This window comes from Camelus ferus, chromosome 8 (assembly GCF_009834535.1).
Source record: "Camelus ferus isolate YT-003-E chromosome 8, BCGSAC_Cfer_1.0, whole genome shotgun sequence".
In the NCBI taxonomy this organism is placed as follows: Eukaryota; Metazoa; Chordata; class Mammalia; order Artiodactyla; family Camelidae; genus Camelus; species Camelus ferus.
Window position 1 is genome coordinate 14,484,346 of NC_045703.1, and position 21,784 is coordinate 14,506,129.

At 34.3% G+C, this 21,784-nt stretch overlaps 1 protein-coding gene across 1 annotated transcript in view; it reads right to left on the reverse strand.

The window, feature by feature from the left end:
• PHF3 (PHD finger protein 3) overlaps window positions 1–21,784 on the reverse strand; it is a 73,321-nt gene that overhangs the window by 46,562 nt on the left and 4,975 nt on the right. Inside the window, 1 exon segment of the mRNA XM_032484470.1 lies at window positions 13,774–14,042. Coding sequence (XP_032340361.1) covers window positions 13,774–14,017 — 244 coding nt within the window. The 5' untranslated portion in view covers window positions 14,018–14,042.

Here is a 21,784-nt window from a genome sequence, read left to right on the forward strand (position 1 = left end):
CTCCGCAGCAGGAACTGTAATTTAGAGTAACCAGGTAATAAAGGAACAACTTTTCTTCACCAGAAGAATGCCAACAAATAAATGTAAAAAAGACAGAATTAGAAAATCATCACTTTGCTACAACTGGCTCCACAAAGTATCATTGATGGATACACAAAACCATTAAATACTAACGAGGAACTAAATATTCCCATGCTGCAAAGTTATACCTCTACAGATTACCTGCTAATTCAAGTGTCTAGGAAGGAGAGTTTTGGTTGCTGCCACCTTAACCCAGCCATCTAATGTAACATCAAAACCAAATATTGTTAAGACTTCTAATGTGATGTAATATTAACTACATAGTTTCACCCATGAAGGAGTCCTGCCAAAATATGTTTAATCTGAATCTAATCAAGCTTATTTTAAACCTCACTTCCAATTTATAGGAAATTAAAGAAATAGAACAAGCCAACTGACAGCATGCACACACACCAAATAAATAAGTAAATATCCCATAACTTGGGACAATCTTAAGAATCTCTTCAAAATCTCTTCAAAAAGTCAGTATCCTCTGAAAAAGGGGTGGGAGGCCTCAGAAGTTAAAGCCAATACTAGATCCCTGACTGCATCTCAATTTGATCAAACCAAATGAAAACGGTATGTTGGGGACAAATGGCAAATTTGAAAATGGACAGGTATTAGATTTTAGGAAACTTTTTTTTTAGGTGTGTTATTAGATTTTAGGAAACTTTTTTTTTAGGTGTGGTTATGGCATTGTTATGTAAAAATCCTTTTTTGGGAGATACATGATGAAGAAGTTAAACTAATTAGGTGGAAGGATTGGATGAACTGGTAAATTGATAAATGGATGCAGCAAACACAGCAAAACATGAATAGCTAAATATTGGTGATGGGTAAATGGGTGTATATCCCACCATTCTTTGTTTCAGTATGTTTTAAGTTTTCAAAATACAAAGTTGAATTTTTAGAGAAAAAAAGCTCAAAATAAAGTATATCCTTGGTCAGGTATCTAAACAGCATTTTTTAATTTACAGACCGTTTTGTTCCAAAACAGATTTAAAGTGGCCTTAAAAAAGATACACAATACAAGGTAATATTTTAAAAGAAAAAAAAAGCAAGCAAAAGAAAACTATGGGTAAGAAACAAGATGAAGTCAAGGATAGTGTCAGTACCCAGAATGAGTTACAAATATTTACACTGTACCAGGAGTTCCCCAATTTTAATGAAGCTTAAAAGTCAGTTTGTCAGGCATTTAGCAAACCAGCAAAAAATATGAAAAAATGGCCATTATATATTTTAAAAGTACTGCCTTTAAATAAAATCCCATTTTCAATAGACATCCTTACAGCAGCTTCCATTAGACTTTAAGTATATAGTGAACAGGTGGTCTCCTAAGGATGTATATATACCTAAAGGGTGCATAATCAATCTGTGTCCAGGAAGAAAATATCACTTTGTATATTGTTCCCTAAAAACTAAAAAATTAAACTTTATCAATATTTAATGAAACTGATAATAATATCTTGGCTGGATTTATGTCAGTCACAATTATCTAAAGAGAAAGATCCTGAGAGGAATGACAATTTCGCAAGATGGAGGAGTTGACACCTTTAATGCCATCTGTTTGCCTTCAACATTTTGCATGGTTTCACAATGTCAATATAGTTCTTTTTATATTAAAAAAAAACCTTTATAAACAGTAGACTGTGTACAATAATTTTAATGAAATGGGAAACGACTATTTAAATCTTCATAACACACTGAAGTTCTCCATTAATCATAACAAAGTCCTTAAGAACTGTTATGTTAAGGGTGAGTTACACATTTCTTTCTTATACAAAATGAGACAAATGTTTTACAAATAAGACAAGTGATACAAACACGTTGGCTTTTTCTTTTTTACTGTAAAGCAGCTGTAAATGATACGCCATATGAAAAAATAAGCACCCTTAATCTGTCTCTTCTAGATAAAAGTAATACTTTTGTAATGAGTAAGAAAAAAACTGCTTTTCTAAAAGAAAACTCGGCTAAGCAAACAGCCGTTTAAAAATGTTTCTATTGTTATATAATTTGTGACTAAAAACAAAATGTGGCACCTATAAAAACTCTTACCTGTACACATTAATAAACTCAACTTAGAATCAAATAGAACACTCTAACAGAATGTTTTGTAATTAGAATGACAAAATTTTCAAAAATAAATAATTCCATCATACTGCACTCCAAAAAAAACATTCTTGTACAGCTGATGATTTTAATTAGCAATTTTTAAAGTATAAGTATCATTTATGTTATCTATAGCCCGTATTTAAAATATCTATTGTATGTATTACATAACAGACATTAATTAAGTATCCTTTTACCACTGTTATTTGGAATTTTCTGTCACTCCCAGCTGAACCTAACCCTAGACCAAAAGGTCAAACTTTTTTTTATCAAGATGATCCAGAGACTCACAAAGAGAACATGAAAGCCAAATCCGAAACAGCAACAGACAAGGAAAAGAACAGAGAGCCCTGAACAGGTAAAACATTTCTGCATCAGCAAGGAGGCTGAGGATGCTTAGGTCTGTGATTTGGGAAAACCCGCTAACGAGGCTTTTCTAATTCTTTAATAACAGGGATCTACCACTGCCAAGGAATTATGAAATTCAACTCCTTTGGCTGGCAGGTATAATAATCTCTAGAACAGGGAGAAGAGGGCCAGGGGTAAGGCCCTCAACCAAGCTAATCTCTCTCCTGGGCCACTAAAAGTCAGCCAAACAGCCTCATCGAGTTCTCCTAAGAACTGCAGATGAAGCTCTTTTATCTGAATTCCTTTTTGCTCAATATCCTCAAAAGATAGCAAAGTAAAGAGCTTAGAGATTTTTTATTAATTTTTCTGCCTGATGGGGAAAAAAAGGTAAGAATAAAAATTATGGGGTTATAATTAAACCCAAAGGAATAGAAGATCAAAACCAAGGTCAAAAAGCATTTGCTCAAGAATCCTTAGTTTTTTAATACCAAAATTATATTTAAATTGCAAAATAGAATAATTCATTATTTTAAAAATTTAAAAGCTGTTCATCTACCATTCATGTTGATTAATAAATAAGCTAAATATCAACTTTCACACATCTAGTGTATAACAATACTCTATGAGAAATAAGAATATTCAATCAGTTGGTACCACATTAAACAATCATCAAATTAAGAAGCCTAGTCTTTTAAATTGCAAAGTCATAGAAGTTTAGCCTTTCTGCCCAAAGAATATTACCCATTATCCACAAAGAGCACCATAAAACTTTTTTACTCTACTATGTAAAATGTACAAATCTTGAATAACTGCAACATCACCTGCAATAGAAAACATTTGATAATGCAAACAGTTCTGGAACTGTTAAAGAGTTATCAATCATGTTTATAATAATGTGATGGATAACCTTGCTTAAATTCTGAGCTAAGATTACAGACAAGGTATAAAAATAAATTTTGGTCATAGAGTGAGCAGTTAATTCTGGAGGAAAAAAAATTTTTGCAGATGAAGAATGACTTTGAAAGGAATTCAGTTGGGAAGAAAGGAAGGGGTAGAAAGGTGAGAAAATTCAGAAAATAAAGTATTAAGATCATCCATGTTTTCAAAATGTTGTAGGATAAGGGTGTTTAAAAACATTTGTCTTTCACACCTCGGCACAAAACCAGGACTAAGGGGTCCAGTTCACTCCATCATTCAAAATCAACAGAGTTATTGGTTTAAAAAGCATGTGAAAGCTAATCTGAAAATATGACCATTCCTAACCTTTTTAAAGAGAAAAGTAAATTCAAATTTACACATCTTCAGAACTGACTTATGCCTGTTATGTTCTTGTATTTTAAATTGTATTTTAATACAACTTAAGATGGCTTTAAAATCGGACGTGTATTCTCTTCAAAATATTGTTACCAGCCATATTTTATGAACTCTACATTTTAAGTAATGAAAATATTTCTAGACTTTTACAAAAGAGGTAAAATTACCAGATTATACTTTTTTTCTGGCAAGAGAAAAAAATACCTTGCCTTTCTGACTCAAAAAGACAGTTTTCACTTTTCTTGCAATTGGGAGTGCACTAGCACCCCCGGGAAGCAGCAGCCCAGTAATTACAGACAGAAACCAAGTTTCAGAAGAGTTTTTCAAACCAGTAGTCTTACAATGACATTTGTCAGATGTGTCATTCCCCCTATTTAAGAAACTGTAAAACTACTTAAATTATCACAATGTAACTATCAGACATCATTTTAAATTAAAATTTCTAAATGTAAATTAAAGTTCACTCCATTAAACTATCCCAGGCTGCTGTCCACTGAAAGAAGCATCATTCACACTGTATTCTCTAACTGGTACTCACTGGAATTGTGCAAACCAAGTGGTAAAACGCTCTCATCCTAATCTTAAGACTCTAGTTACAGGAAAACAGCCTTACCAGACTAAAGGAATCAGATCAATTATGTTTATTAGACAGTGTCATCATTTTGGATTCCTCTGTATTAGTACACTTCTAATTAATCATCCCATGACAATTTATCTCTTTGCTATGTCAGTATGCATTTAGTAACTAATTTGTCATTCAAGATGTACTTAGAGACATAATTAAAAGTCTACAATAAAAGATCAAAATGAGGGAAAGGCAATATTTTAGGGAAGAAGAGATGACATAGGACAGCAATATGTAGCTCCAGTTTGAAACTCTTTTCAGAACTGACTCCAACTTACACAAATAAAATAGGTAAGGAAGAGAGAGAAGTATAAGGGGTAGAAGATGAAAGCACAAGCCTGAAGAGTTTCAAAGGAATCCAGGCAGTGTTACGGTGAAAACGTCAACAAGGGATTCTGCAATCCTGTCATGACTGGAAGAAAACTGAAAGAACAGCCACTTGGAACAAAGGGGATAGAAATCTACAAATTCTACTCAGTAAGTTCCACTTTAACTGGGGGCTACAAAACAAAAATTACCTATGCCAAAATGATCTTCATTTATATCTGATATTAGGCTTCTCCTGTCCATTTATACATTACAGAGGATCCCAAAATAATTTTCTGAGGAAAATCTTGGCTCTGTCCTCCTCTACCCAGGGAGGGCAGAGCAGCCTTCTATTCAAACAGATGCCCCCATCAGAGCCTTTAAATTTTCATAATCCCACCACAGCCCTGTTTATTTATAAAGTTTGTCCATGCACTTAACTGGCAAAGAAAAGAGGGGTGGGTGTTAATTGCATTCCCAGCAGTTCTCAGACTGTGTAACGTAACTCACCTCCACAACAATACATTTAGAAATCTGGTGTAAGAAATGACATCCAAGGCAGGTCATTTGAAGAATAACCTAAAATCTAACCTGGGATTGGATCAGACCCTTATATTAGTCCCCATAACACTGCTTGTACTGAGATCTATATTAAGGGATACAGTTAGAAAAAATCCTATGTTCACTGAAAGTATGTTGTTAAAATTTTTCTTTTATTGTATCATACCACAACAGAACTGTGGATGAAATTTCTTTTTAGTTTTAGTATCAGAAATATTTTTCTTTTTCCTGAGCACTGGATTTGCTTTTACCTTAAGGACACAAATTTTTCACCTTGGAAATATTTTCCTCTTCCACAACTGCTAGAAATATGAGTTGTGCCTCACCTGTAGCAAGCACTGTATTTACTATCTTAACTTCTGGCCTCACTACACGACTCTACTTTTCTCCTCTCCTTGTGTTTTCTTTTTCTTTTTTCCAGTTAAAAATTTTACTGAGTATCTCCTGCTATATCCTTTGTTCACTTAAAAACAGAACTTAGCCATGACCTTAAGATCTTTGAATACTCATGTACTCAAGGAAAGAAGACTGAGAATCTATTCCAGTCCAAGTACCATGAGTTTACTTATTAGTGAAATTCGGAAATTACTTAAATACTTTCAAAACCTCAGTTTATTCAGCTATAAAATGGGATTAATAATAGTTATCTATAGCTCTTAAGGTTTTTGTGAGGAGTTAATAAGATAATGCTGGCAAAGTACATTTAGACAGTACCTGATACATTAGTTTCATGACAACATACATAAACTAATTAAAACAACTCAAAAAATACCACATTCTGAAAAATTTATCATGTTCTGAAAGCCAACTTGGTTATGCCACAGTACTTAGATATTTGGTAAAATGCCACAGTACTCAGATATTTAGTAAAATGTTCTGAAAGCCAACTTGGTTATGCCACAGTACTCAGATATTTACTAAATGTTACTGTGACGGTATTTTTCATGTGAGATTAACATTTAAACCAGCAGACTTTGAGCAAAGTAGATTATTCTCCATAATGTGGGGGGGCCTCATCAAATCAGTTGAGGTCTCAAGAGAAAAAAGATGGAGATCCCCCCAAGTAAGAGGGAATTCTGTCTCCACACTGCCTTCAGACTTAAGCTGCAACATCAATTCTTCCATACGTCTCCAGTCTACCAGCCTACCCTGCAAATTATGGACTGGTTAGCCTCTACAATCACATAAGCCAATTTCTCAAACCAATTTCATTCAATCTATATACATAAATAGTATATCTGAATATACTACACACACACACACACACACACACACACACACACACACATACACATATCCTATTGGTTCTGTTTCCCCGGAAAAGCCTGACTAATATGGTTGCAAACTCTAAGACATCTGTTAGCAGCTTTATTACTAACAAAACCAGCAATGAGATTAATATCACTAATAGGTTAAGAAATCCTGAACAGAGGAGAACAAATGCAAACTGACCACGGAAGAAATAAACAGGTATAATTCAACACGGACAAAGGCAAGACAGCAATACACAGGATTCTGAAATCCAAAATTAAGAATTAATCATTGGGGATCGGAAATTTTACATCTATCATGTGTTAATTAAATGGAATGACAGAAGAGGCACTGATATTGAGCTGAACAAGAAATAAGGAATTAACTTAAGGACTAAATACTGAGAGGTCAACTTCATCCTTTCCCTGACTTCAGTACCCAGTAATGCCTACAGCCAAGAACTAAATTCCAAGCAAGAAAATCTTTTCTTAACCTTAAACTGAAATTGGATGAAGAAGCCAGAGGAAACAAGACCGTACTACCTCCTATCGATAAGACACCTCTCACTCTGACATTTAAAGATTCCCCAAAATAACCACAGGGTATCTGGTTAAAGCCCACTTATCTCACAGCAAAACTTGACATAAATTTCCTATCTCCTCCCATTTTAAACACCAACCAACCATAAAGAATCAGAGACTTGAGGAAAGTTTGCAACACTATGAGAAACATCAAAATAAACAAACAGAAAAACTAATTCAGACTATAAAGAGACTCTTACATGTACCTATGACAACAGAATACTATTTTAAAATGGTATGAATAAAGAGTTCTTAGAAATACTGATTGTCAAAACTAAATATTCAAAGAGATGGAAAATATGACAGCAAATCTCTAAACAGACATAAAAGAAAACGATGGTAAAGATGCAAGAAAGTGGTAAGAAACTTGGGCAATTAATCCAGAAGGGCTAGCATCTACTAGGAGTCCGCAGAGAAAACACAAGAAAATTTCCCAGAACTGAAGGGATCACTCTCCAAACTGAAAAGTCCCACCACATGCCATCAAAACTAAATCAAAGGCTAAATACCAAAAGATAAGGAGAAGACCCTGAAGTGGGGGTGCAGGAAAGACCACCTAACAAAGCAACAAGTCTCACACAAAAGCCAGGCAAACAATCCATCAGCTACACCAGGTAACGGAAAGCTAAGAAACAAGACCTTAAATTTTTAGAAACAAGACCTTAAGTTTTTAAGAAAAGGTGATATTCAATCTTGTTTTCTATATAAAGGCAAATATTAATTAAGTGGAACATTATTAGAAAGTTACTAAGGATGTCATTAAGTAAAGAGGGCTAAGATAAAGAAAAAGATGAAATACAGGAAAACAGGAGCTCCACTCAAGGAGGGAGGTGAAGTTCAGGGATGAGAGGTACAACAGCCCTGGAGAATGGCAAACATAGACAGGAACAGGACAATGACAGAGCGCCCTGGGAGGCAGATCCCCAGGGGAAAAAGGTAGAGTCAATAAAACCCAAAGTATGCCCAAGACCATGGAAAAAGAAACTTGTTATAACAGCACAGAATTGCAAGTTAAAAAATAATCATATCAGAGTGAATTTTAAGTAATAGGTGAAAAGAAGAAACCACTATTACGGACACAGTGATGTTGACATGATTAATTTTACTTCACATTTTAGGTTTAAAACACAGAAGAGTAAATGCTTAGTCAATGCAAAGTAAAATTAAAATATGCTCTGCTTTACATCATGCCAAGCTAAGGTAAGCAAAAGTCAACTGAATCAAGTAGAGGTAAAACAGGGAACAGCAATAAAATACACAAACTAAAACCATAAACTGGAAAACCCTGGCCTTGGGCCAAAAATTCCCTACCTCTGCGTTTTCTGAGTTTAGAAAGTGGTATTTTAGTGTTTGTGTTAAAGGGCTTATTTGTTTTATCTCAGAGTTCAGTTCTTTTATTTTGATACTAAGGATGGCTTGTGGCAATGATTAACGAAAAATATCTGAGAAGAACGATTTAAAATGTCTAAACTGAATATAAAGCATTAGAAATGAGCTGGCAAGAAACAGAGAATTAAGACCAATGAAAGATGCTTACATAAATGTAGCTATCATAATACTTTTAAAGTTATATTTTAAATAATTTAAAGAAGCAAAGAAATATATCAAGCCTACAAGTAAGATTTAGGATTATAGTACACATAATCTAATTTCTAATAAAGAAAAAATAATAGAGACACTATGTTGGAACATACAATGACAAAGGACTCTGGGAGGACACTGACCGTAAGAGGTCACCTAATGGAAACAACTACATGATACCTAAATCCCCAATGAAATTCCCTGGGGAATCTATTATTCTGTAACTCCAAGTTCTTCCTTTTAACCAAACTCTGCCTCCCTCTAACTGCTACCTATTGGATCCAGCTCTTTTCCATTCTCCATAAAAAAGTCAATCTCTTGCCAATGTGACAAACTTTCAAGCATCTACGGCTGCTGTTATGTCCTACTCTTTCCACCTTCCAGCATTTTCTCTTCTCCACTAATTCCACAAGGTATTTGCCTCTCTCTTCTGTTCATTCTCTTCTCTACATACCTTTCACTTAGACCCCTCTAAAAACAACTCGAAATATTTAATCATCAATCTCACAGAAATGAAGTTTTATTCTTAAGGGCTATGCATGTTCTTACAAGGCTGATCAGTTATTCTTCTCTAACATTCAATTAAGAGTATACACTTCATCTTGGGGGAGGATATAACTCAGCGTTAGAGTGCATGCCTAGCATGCACAAGGTCCTGGGTTCAATCTCCAGTACCTCCAATCAATCAATCCACCTAACTACCACCCCCCACCAAAAAGAGTATACACTTCGTCTTAACCAATATATTTTCATCTCATTTGCATGACTACTTTATATGTACTAAATTTGTGTTTTCTTGGTCAAATGCAACTCAAAAGTAAGATTAATGGTGCAAGAGGTTCACTGAAGCACAGAAGTTAAAATAAAAAAAAATGACGACTCAGAATAATAAAAATAGTGGGAAAAAAGACCCTAGTGCAAATTTGTAATAAATGTGTACATGTAGCTTGATCCACAGGTGTAATAAATTTGCAAAGAGTTTGCTGTCCCCACAAATAAAGTACAAATAAGAAAAACAGTAATTAATATCTGACAACTGCATTTTATTGGAACAGTTAATGCTAAATTCAAACTCCTGATCAGAAATGTCTAAGAGAAAAATGAAGCCATAAAAACTTGTAAATACCTTTTAAACAAATCTCAGTGATGCAAAAGGACATCAAACATCTTTTCAGAGAAGGTACAGTATAGTTTTTTCAATATTACACAGATGATTTCTGCCTCTAATGATGACTTAATCCCAAACTACAGAGCTATGACTGAAAGAAATCTGTGTGCTAAAAAAAGGACCAAATACCACTATTGCTGAGAAGCTTGCAAAACTAGTCTTAATATGTATTAACAATACTTTGCTCAGAAGGAAGTAGCACAAGCTAAAATTCTCATTAAACCCAGTGCTACGTGATGTCATATATTATCAACAGCATTCCTGATAGGAAAGCAACTATCACATATGCATGCTAGCAGGAATTTCTCTCTACAGTTGAAAAAAGACTGAAGTACACAATATGAATCAACTCTTGCAAAATATGTAAAATACTGAATTCTATGACTTTTTATGTGTCTAACCTTCAAAAACCACACTGCAGGAAAGATTTTTTGTTTAATTTAGTGAATGAGGATTTTTGTAAGCCACGATGTAGCCTGGAAAGGATGTCTTGGTTCCACTGAAGGATGCACTAGCTCCAAGTGCTAGCTGAATGAAAGGCTGCTCTGAATACCCATATTTACAGTGTGTCTGTCTGCCTGGTATTAAGGAAACAAATCAAATTACAGCCACTGAAAACTTCTTTTCAATATACCGTGTAAAGAAATGGTTCATAAATACAAGATTTGTTTCACACTTATGAATCATAGCTGTCTATGTAAAAGGGGCACAAAGTTGTCCACAAAGTAAGAGATAAAATTAACATTTGACACTGACAATGCCAATTATTCAAATACCATTTCAAAGACTCTGAATACATTCCTCACATGGTATATATAAACAATATAGTCAGTATCTTGAATCTATTACTTGGGAAAACATTTTTATTTTAAGGATGACAAGATTTTTTTTTTAAGAATACCAATAATTGGTTTGTTAACCAAGATTAAACATTTCCCAAATACTTAACAAAAAATATTACTGGGCGAATCTAAAAACCATATGCAAACACTGCAGTTACATAAAGAAATACTTTAAGGAGTTCAAAGCACTCAAAAAAAGGATCAGAAATCTACTGGTTATCTCTTGAAACAATTAGCATTCTAATTTCTGTGCATCTGACAGAGCACTAAAAGTGATCTTCCATGTTCTTTCCTATTTTTATAGTTGTTAATGCTCCTCCATGATTTCTGTCAAGTCATTCAACTACATTAACAAAAAACTGGTCTTTAACAACTACAAACTAACCTCATTCAGCAAGAACAAGACAACAGTTATTTTGTTTGCTACCTTTCACATTGTTAAAACCAAGGTTCCAAAATAACCATAATCTATAGCATTCAACGGCCTGAGGAATACTAACAGGGTCATTTCCCTGCTAAGCTTCAGCTAAGACAACCAGTAAAAACCTATAGAGTCAGGTACAAACATCTGGGTAAGAATTACGTTGTTTTTATATTTTTCCAAAAAGTTGAAGCTGAAAGTTATAAAAGCTGTCCATACAGGGTTTTCACTAAATAGTTTACAATAAAATTTCTTCTGTGCAACTCTCTCTTAAATCTAAAATCACTTCAAAACAATTTTTTTAACTTCAATGTTTTCCATTTTGCTATTATTAAAAAATACATAGGCCTTTTACTAAACCAAATATCCCGAAGGGCAAAAGGAACTCTGAAACAATCAAGATAAATCCCTTGCCAGATGGCATGATAAAATCTAAACAATCCCATAAAGACTTTATAATTTTAAGTCCCCTACATATTCCCTTACATATCTTAAAAATGTGTATGTATGTTATATGTATATATATATACACATATTACATACATTAATACAAACAGTTCTGCTTTAGAATCAAGATAAATAATTGTAGCAAACAAATTTAAAACAGGAAAAATTTAAAAATATTTCTACTTTTAAGTTCTTACAATGTTAAAGTTTACAAAATAATGAAATCATAAACAAGTGTTAATTATACCTCAAAAATATTTAAGTACTTCAATATAGATGTTGTAAGTCTCCTATTAGCAGAAGAAATGTTCACCAAAACTGAAGAGACTTATTAAAAAAAACAAAACAAAACTTTTCCTATCAATAGAAATCAATTAAAAACAAAAAACAAAAAAGACAGCAAGTAAGAATACTAGTATTACTAAGGGGCTGGAACGCTATAAGTAAGAAAGTCTAAGAGGATGATACATTTGCCAATTCAAAGCCCTATATAACATCCTTGAGGGTTATTTCCAGTAACAAGCACACAGTAGTCAACAAACGGCTTTCCTGAATTTAGACTAAACTGTGAAACTCTGTGCATATAACCAGTGTCCTAAGTGCTTCACAATAATTAGATATATTGTACTGACACAGGAACAATGCATACATAAAACAAAATTTTAAAAACTTTAAAACATTTAAGAATACAACAAAAACAATGTAACCTATGTGATAACACAACACACTGTATATAATTCAGAGATTCACCATTATTAGTAAGCAATTCAAAAGACTTCAGTATTAAAAAGCTGATAAAATGAAGATTCCTAAAAGCCAAAGTGTTGAGATTTTCAGGCAGAGTAATCTGACAAATTTATGGATGAACAGCAGGCCACCTAATCCAAATTTTACATATTATTATATCAAAATACTAGGTAGAAAATATTCAAATGAAATGAAAAATACTGAAAAACTGCACTGCAGAAGTTTAGTCACTGAAAAACAGACCATCACCAACAGTAAGCCTAAACTACTCTAGGGAACACAGAAGGAAAGCCTAACTGCTCCATGTGGAACTGATTTTTTTGTCTAATTTCAGCTTACACAATAGCTAACTGCCCCAAAGTTTACTGTAATACTTTCTTTGCTTTATAAAGGAAAATCTACATATTTTTCCTACATATTAATGTATCTCTGGAGTAGCTTCTTATGAAGAATTAGATTAGCCCTACAAAGAGCAAGTTACTATCCCCTAGAAGTTACTATTTTTTAGTTACTTCAACCATAGGTCCTAGACCAGCACTGTCCAATGGAAATATAATGTAAACCATATATGTAATTTTAAATTTTCAAGTAGCCACTTAAAAACAGGTAAAAAGAAAACCAGTGAAATTAACTTTAATAAAATATTTTATTTAACTAAAAATATCCAAAATACTGCCTCAACATGTAATCTACATTTAATAAATTTGGTGAACTATTTTACATTTTTTTTCCATCCTGAATCTTTAAAATCAAATGTGCATTTTACTGCACATCTCAATTAGGATCAGGCTCATTTCAGGTGAATAACAGTTATATGGTTGCTACACTGGACAGCAAAGGTCTAGAGTTCTTTTTCTTTGAGATACAGGTACAAAATACTAAAAAGATCTGAAATGGCAGCACACAATATGTTAAATTTGAAGGGGTGGGAGGGGCACTGACAAAAGTCAATTGAGCCATTCCCCTTGACTCCAATAGGCCTAGGATAAGATGACATCATGTTCCAATTGGTGAGGCAAATCCCTTGGTGAGGCAAATCCCTATTTGCTGGGGGGGGGGGTGTCCCCAATTTATACCTGTTGTCATGATGTAATTATTGACAAGAGCCCCTGTAATTCTCAAAAACTAACCCACTTTGGATGATAAATTATAGGGCTACCCCATCTATATCCATAATATCCTCAAAGATAATTCCACATTCCTTGGAAGAAAATTCAGTTTAAATTCTAATTCTGATGCCTAGGAAAGGAGCTCTAAGGTCAAAGGAAAGAACCCTAAAGTCACTACCCTTGTCCAAAAAAAAAAAAAAAAAGAAAAAAAAAGAAACAAAAAAACAAACAAAAAAAAAACTGCTAAAAATTCTTTTTATTTTAAATTGCAGACTAAAAAAAAAAAAAAAAAGTAAGAATTACCTGTTGAACAAGGCATCTGGAAATTGGGATCATTGCTATCCAAAACAGGCAAACAGAACTGGTTACTTGCAGATCCTAGCATAGGATCCTTATCGCTGAGCATGTTCTTCAGCGAGTCCTCTAAGACATTTTGACTTGTACTAAAATCCTCACAGACTTCATTCTCCAGGTTGGATCCTAGAAATAGGGCATCATCTAAGTGTTCAGTAGGAATTAAATGATTAAATGTATCAACTATATCCATGAAGACTTCTGTGTGTCTTTCAGCCCTATAGAAAGACAAAAAAAATACCATAAGAAATAAAGCTATCAATCGATAATCACCTAAAACCCAATTATTTTAATAGTTTTGAGTCTATGAACACACTTAGGTATTTCTGAATTGTTAAAAAAAATCCTCACTGTTTTCAGAATATACATTTGGACATGTAGAACAAAATCTCTGCTTGATAATGTTTCTTCACCACGCATGTAGAAATTCATTTTACCAGAGATCCTATTAAATGCTTACTTAATTCACTTTTAGGGGAAAAAAAGCTATGTATATATAGTCCATTAATTTGATACATTTGAAAGAATTACATGGCTTAAAACCAAAAAAACCGTATGTTTTAACCATAATCTTTTCATAAATTAAAACTCAGACACTGCCTTTACAATGAGTCCATATAAAAGAGCTAAAATCAAATCACTTATTGTCCCATACCTATTAAAACTGTAAAACAGCCTTGTTTTATTTACAACGCATTTGAATTATTTAAAGATAAGATAGACAAGAAGGTTTTTTTTTGTAGAGGTAAGAGGAAAAAATGGAAAGAAACTATTAACTAAACCCAATGAATCAAAACTCAAAAAATTACATACACATAGGCACAGACGTGCACATACACGTATTTTGGGGAAAACTCCTTCTAAGATAAAATGAGATAAATAACAAGAAAATGATATGTCAGAGATCTAAATTTCCTTCAGTGAGTTATGTGGTGTCTATACAGGTATCAAGCTAGTCTCCTATTTAAACTATACCTGCACACTAGGCACTGCTCAGCAAAGGGCATTTCATGCTCTGGAGGAACCTCAATTATCAAAAGTTGAATTACTACTGGTTTCAGAGAAAACTGAACCAATGTAATTTGGGGGCAGGGGTAGGGAGGAGTGAACAAAATGAAATCTAGTAATATTCGGTTAGCTGGAAAATTCCACTAATTAACCCAGAAGGTGCTGGGTTCCAAAATTCCAAGGATTTTTAGATAAGCTCCAAAGCGATCAAAATTTCCCATCCTTGAATTCCTCCCCTATAAAAATGAGATTAGAGGAAGTTCAAAGATACTCTGCATTTTACTGGGTATATATTATATGCTGCTAAATATTTTACCTGCATTTTTAATTCATTTATCCCCAATAACAATAGATGCAGGGGCAGAGGGTATAGCTCAAGCAGTAGAGTGCATGCTTAGCATGCATGAGGTCCTGGGTTCAATCCCCAGTATCTCCATTAAATAAATATATAAGCCTAATTACCTCCCCCTGCCAAATAAATAAATAAGAAGCTAGCACTTAAAAATAATAGATGGTACTTCTATCCTAGTTTTATAAACAGAATGTAAGTAAATCATTTAAACGTCTTCTAGAAAGTCACAAAACAAAGCCAAAGAGTCAGACCCAGGTTTCAAGGCTCCACAGACCATGGTCGTAACTCTAACCCTTTCACACCAAGTTATAAAGCTAGGAATTGACTAGATTTGACTCACTAAAGGTTCTTCTTTAAAAACATTTTTCATAATTTTTCAACAACTCAATAGTTGCCTGGGGCTTTGGATAAGAGAGGGGTCAACTGCAAAGGAACAAGATACTTTGGAGAATGATAAAAATGTCCTAAATCTTGATGTGGTAGCAGTTTTGTGACTGTATATACCCACCAAAATTCATCAATCTGTTCATTTTAAATGGATGTAGTTTGTTGTAACTCAATCTAAAATTTAAAGGAAAGGGAAGAAAATGATCTCACTCTCACAAAAGTAAATCCTCTTCTAAATATAGGATTTCAGTATCTTCTCAAATTCTGCAACTTATTTATATTGAAATATTAATAAAGCACTGAAATAAAATGTTAGCTATTTGACTGGCTAGTTATCTTACATGTGTTCTCTATAACATTGAGAAAACTGTAAGCTACAATGCTGATGGAAAGTCAGGATAAGTTTTAATTCCCTAAAGCTATCTGACCTCTGCCTAAGAAAGGCTCAATTATCATATATCACCAATACTTCCCCTAATGTTTTTAGGTTCCAAAGAAATTTAGTGTAATATATTTCTGGTAATTAAAAATAATTTACAGAACTGTTACTAAATGTTTACAAAATTAAGTAGCTAGAACTACTAACAGATTTGTTTATCTGAATATGACAGAATCCAAAGTTTACCACAAGCCAAAACCACCCCCACTTCAGAGTTGTATCCCAGATAAAACAAAGGAAAAAAGGCAATTCCAGCTCTAGGAACAATGGTTAACTTTGCTTGTTAAAAATGGTATGTTGAATCTACTGACAACACACCCACTCGTTCCCACAGCAATACAAGTCTGGTAAATTCTACAAACTCCTGGGGTCCGTCTTTCTGCCGCACAAGTTCTGACTGTGTGCTTTCAAGTGGTGGGGACACTCAAAACATTCAGAAGCTGCAGTTACACAGCTTGAAGTCACAAAGCTATCCATACAGAAGATCAATCCATTCAAAATAGCGATCTAAATGAGCAAAACATTTTCTTCAACGGTACTATTAGTGAACCACCCAAACTCTTACTAAAAGGTATCTTCAGAGCCTGTGGCATATTTTTAATCTCAAAACTAGACAATATTTAAAGATCAGCTTTAAAAAGAAAGTACAGCATATTGTAAACAAGATGGGTAAACTAACTTTCCAGTTTTTGGGGTTTTCCACCCCCGAACTAGTATGACTTATTATAAAGTGTGTTTCCCTGGATTTAAATAAGCAGATCAGGATAAAAGCATTCATGGTCTAATGTCGAGAAAGATTGGTATAACAAAATTACATTTCTTTAACAACGCCTTTAATTTACTCAGCAAATGTTCACTAAGCAGTTAACACTGTGTAAGACACTTCTAGTATGTCAATGAAATTGGGAATCTTCCAGACAGAATATAGTATAAAGCATCCCAAACCTGTGGGTCCAAAGAAGACAATTTCTACACTTGACAATATAAAATTGTCATAAATTGGTAAGACTGGATTTTCATAAGTGGTTCCAACAGGCTTGGGGGCCAATTCTAAAGGCAGAATTCCAAAAATCTTAGTATACAGCCATCTCATACGATTATCTTGAAAGTAACACTGTATGGAGGCATAAAGTAGTAATTTATTTTCAAAAATCAGTTTCAGACATCAAGTGCTCAGTATCAAAAAATAAAATAAAAACTCTCCACTGCTAAACTGTAAGACAAATGTTAGCCAATTGTAGAAATACTCACTTAACACAAACACACTAACCTACTAAATGCAATGTGGTATCCTGAGTTGGACCATGGAACAGAAAAGGGACAATAGTGAAAAAACTGGTGAAATCAGAATAAAGGCTAGAATTTAGTTAATAGTAATGTACCAAAGTTAATCTCTAGTTCTAATAAAGGCACTAGCATTACATCAGATGTAACAATCAGAGAAATTAGAAGAAGGGTACATAAAAACTCTATACTATGTCTGCAACTTATCTATAAATCTAAAACTACTCTATAATAAGGTCCTTTTTTAAAAAATGAACACTAAGCTAAAATACAGTGCCCTAAAATACCTAGCAATGTAGATAGTCAAAGATAATCAGATCCAATTAAAGAGAAATGTAAGAGTTCATTCAGTGTCTCTGTTAATTAAACAAATTGCTTGATTTAAATAAATCCTGTTTCTTACACTGAAATTCTACTTAAACGCTTTTTTATATTTGACATTATAAATTTAATAATTAAAACATAACAAACCTATCTAGGGTGTAATTTAAGGGACTAAGGATATGTATATATGCAATTAAATTGATACTTTTTACTTGGGAAGACATAGACGCTAAAACCAGAAATTACTTCTGAGTTCACAGTCATGCCTCAGGTTCACAGACAATAAAATGTATCCAGCTAAGTCAGAGAATTGGATAATTTGCTTAATTCAAAATTACTCATTTATTCACTTATTTATTAAGCATTTACTATTACGTACTTCCGTAAGTACTAGTGAAATAAACGCCAGTCTCAAATTCAAGAAGCTCATAAATCAAAACAAAGTGCAGACAAAAATGACAACATGTAAACATCACAACAATATATGAAAGTGTCATACTGAAGGGCTCAGACAGTACTACAGAGGATGTAAAAGCCATAGGACAAGGCTAAGCAGGTGACGTGTGAGCTGGGCCCTGAAGGTCCAGGGGCTATTCCAGGCAAAGGAACAGCAGGTGCTGATGATCAATGGCAGCATTTGGTCCTAATGGACCATTTAGAAAGACTCAGAATACAACTAAAAGTAAGCATTACTAATAACATCCTAAACGTTAACTAACGTTTATTTACAATGTAAAATTTAATCTAAGTCTGAAGATATTTCCTAGTCTCACCTGTAATTCACAGAATTATACTGCAGTCAAGTTTAGTTTAATGATAAAACTAGCCTATATTGTTTTCTAAGTGTTTCATGTACGAATAGAATGCAAAAAGATTTAGGAAGCACCAACCGCAAAAAAAAAAAAAAAAAAAATATATATATATATATATATATATACTTCTACCAAAATCCCATTTAAATTAAGAGTAAATTAAAACTGGTATCTCAACTTTTCAGAAACATCTTCAAAGTAAAACTACGTATTTTATCATATCATCCCCTTAAAAAAAAAAACACATGTAACCCTAACAATAAATCACTGAAGCTATCAAAGGCATTGGGGGGGGGTGATAAATACACATCTGGAGATTATAAAACCTATGAAGAATAATTAAACAGGATAATAGTGAATAGGGAGGAGGAGGGCATTCTATGCCTGACGGTAAATGAAAGCCTTGCTAATAAAGGGCTCCATGTGAGCCAAAACCTAAAATGCAGGAGTGATCCACACATAAATGGGGAATAGCAATCCAGGCAAAGACAGAAATGCGAAGGCCCTGGGGAACAGAACAACTTGATGCCTTCCAATCCCTAACCATAGTTTAAATTAAGCTGTTAATTCATCAGGCATGCTTACTATTAACAAATTTCTAATAGGCAGTAGGAGAAGGAGGGGTAAAAAGTACCACTATTATAAATGACAAAATACAAACTTAATGTGCTCTAACTTCATGCCAGGCAATGGTCAACGCACTTTATTTTACATCAGTAGTTTCCAATCAGAGGTGATTAAGCTCCTCCAGAGGGCATTTGGTCACGTATGGAGGGAATTTTGGTCATCATAATTGGAGGGCATGCTATTGGCATCTAGTAAATATACTACAATGCACTAGGAAAGCCCCACCACAAAGAATTACCCAGCAAAAAATGGTGCTGAGGTTAAGAAACTCTGGTCTACATTTATCAATTCAATCCTTACAACAGTGCTATATTATAATCCTGATTATACAAAAAAAAAAAAAAAATGAAATTGGGATCAGTGACATTCAATTGCTATAATAAGTGGTGGAGCTAAAATCTGAACCTAGAAAATTTCATTCAAGAGTCACTACCCTGTATTATCTCTTTACACAGTTAAATTCATTGACTGTTTTATTATGTGCTGTGCACCATGCTAAACTTAAATGTATAATGTCACTAAACTTCACAGCCACACAATTAGGCAGGTATTATTATTGTTATTATTACTGCTATTATTGTTGTTACTATTATTATTATTATTATTCTCAATTTACGAGAAGAGCTAAAGCTTAGCAAAGTTACACCCAATATTACAGAATAAATGACAGCTGGAACTCAAATCTGCTCTGACACAAACGGCAGTTCTTCACCACCATGGCACAATAACGTGAAAAGATGAATATTAAGTTATCCTTCCAGGATGGAGTCAAGGAAAATCACTAAATGGTTAAGCCATATGATCTGATACAATTCTACGAAGTTCAATTCTACAATGTAATGCTACCTAATCACCTGCTCAACACACCCATTTCAAATTCTGGTCCAGTTTCACTGGTTAGAATCTACTGGCAAGACTTCATAAGAAAAAGCAAGAATCATAACTTTGCTTCTGAATATATCATGTAAAAAGAACATGTAAGAATCCAAGATGACTGCCACACTAAAACCAAAGTAGACCTAAGCACCTAGAAAAAGAACTAACAAGTACAAGCTGAAACTGGCAAAAGCAGAATTATTACACTCAGCCATTAGTAAGAGTTAATTTCAAAGTTTACAACTATATCCTACTGTCATTATGGGAAGTATTAGAAGCGTGGATTAACACTACAAGCAACTTATCCTTGAAACTATAACCTACGTGAGAACAGTCCAAACTAATGTGTACTTATCATGTACTATGTACCAGGCCCTATGCTAACTGTACTGTATGCATATCTCATTAGTTCCTCAAAACACCTCTGTGCAATAGGTGTAATTATTATTTCTATTTTGCAGATGAGCAAACTGAGACAATTACGTAACTTGTCCAAGGCCACATACCCAGTACAGGTGTACCTCAAAGATAACGCAGGGTCAGTTCCAAACCACCACAGTGAAGCGAGTATCCCACACAATAAAGTGAGTCACACCACTCTTTTGGTTTCACGGTGCATACAAGAGTTATGTTTGCACTGTACCACAGTCTATGAAGTACACAACAGCATTATGTCTACAAAAACAATGTATAAACCATAACTAAAAATGCTTTATTGCTAAAAAATGCTGCTTATCATCTGAGCCTTCAGCAAGCTGTAACCTTTTTGCTGGTAGAGGGTCTTCCCCGATGTTGATGGCTGCTGGCTGACCAGGGTGGTGTTTGCTGAAGGCTGGGGTGGTTGTCTCTTAAAATGAGACAATTAAGTTTGCTGCATCAACTGACTCTTCCTTTCACAAATGATTTCTCTGCAGCACACAGTGCTGCCTGACAGCATTTTACCCGCAGCAGAACTTCTTTCAAAATTGGACCCAGTCTTCCCAAACCCTTCGGGTGCTTTATTAACTAAGTTTACATAATATTCTAAATCATTTGTGATCAGCTTAACAATCTTCTCACAGCATCTTCACCTGGAGTAGATTCCATCTCAAGAACCCGTTTTCTTCATTCATCTGTAAGAAGCAACTCATCAGTTCAAGTTTTATCCTGAGATCACAACAGTCCCATCTTCAGGCTCCACTCCCAATTCTAGTTCTCTATTTCCACCACATCTGCTGTTACTTCCTCCACTGAAGTTCTGAACTCCTCAAAGTCATCCATGAAGGCTGGCATCAACTTCTTCCAAACTCCTGTTAATGTTATTTTGACCTCTTCCCACGAATTATGAATGTTCTTAATGGCATCTAGAACGGTGAATCCTTTGCAAAAAGTCTTCAACTGACTTTTGCCCAGAGCCATCAAATGAATCACTATCTATGGAAGCTGTAGCCAGAGGAAATGTATTTCTTAAATAAGACTTGAAAGTCAAAGTGGCTCCTTGATCCATGGGCTGCAGAACATGTGCTCTGTTAGCAGGCATTAATCCCACTGTCCATCCCCATCAGAGCTCTTGGTGACCAGGTGCATCATCAGTGAGCAGTAATACTTTTAAAGGAAACTTTCTCTGAGCAGTAGGTCTCAACATAGACTTAAAATAGTCAATCATGTTGTAAACAGATGTGCTGTCATCCAGGCTTTGTTGTTCCACATATAAAGCACAGGCAGAGTAGACATAGTATACTTTTCAAGGGCCTTAGGATTTTCAAAATAGTAAGTGAGCAGTGGCTTCAGCTTAAAGTCACCAGTTGCATTCACCCCTCACAAGAGAGTCAGCCTGTCCTATGAAGCTTTGAAACCTAGCACTGACGTCTC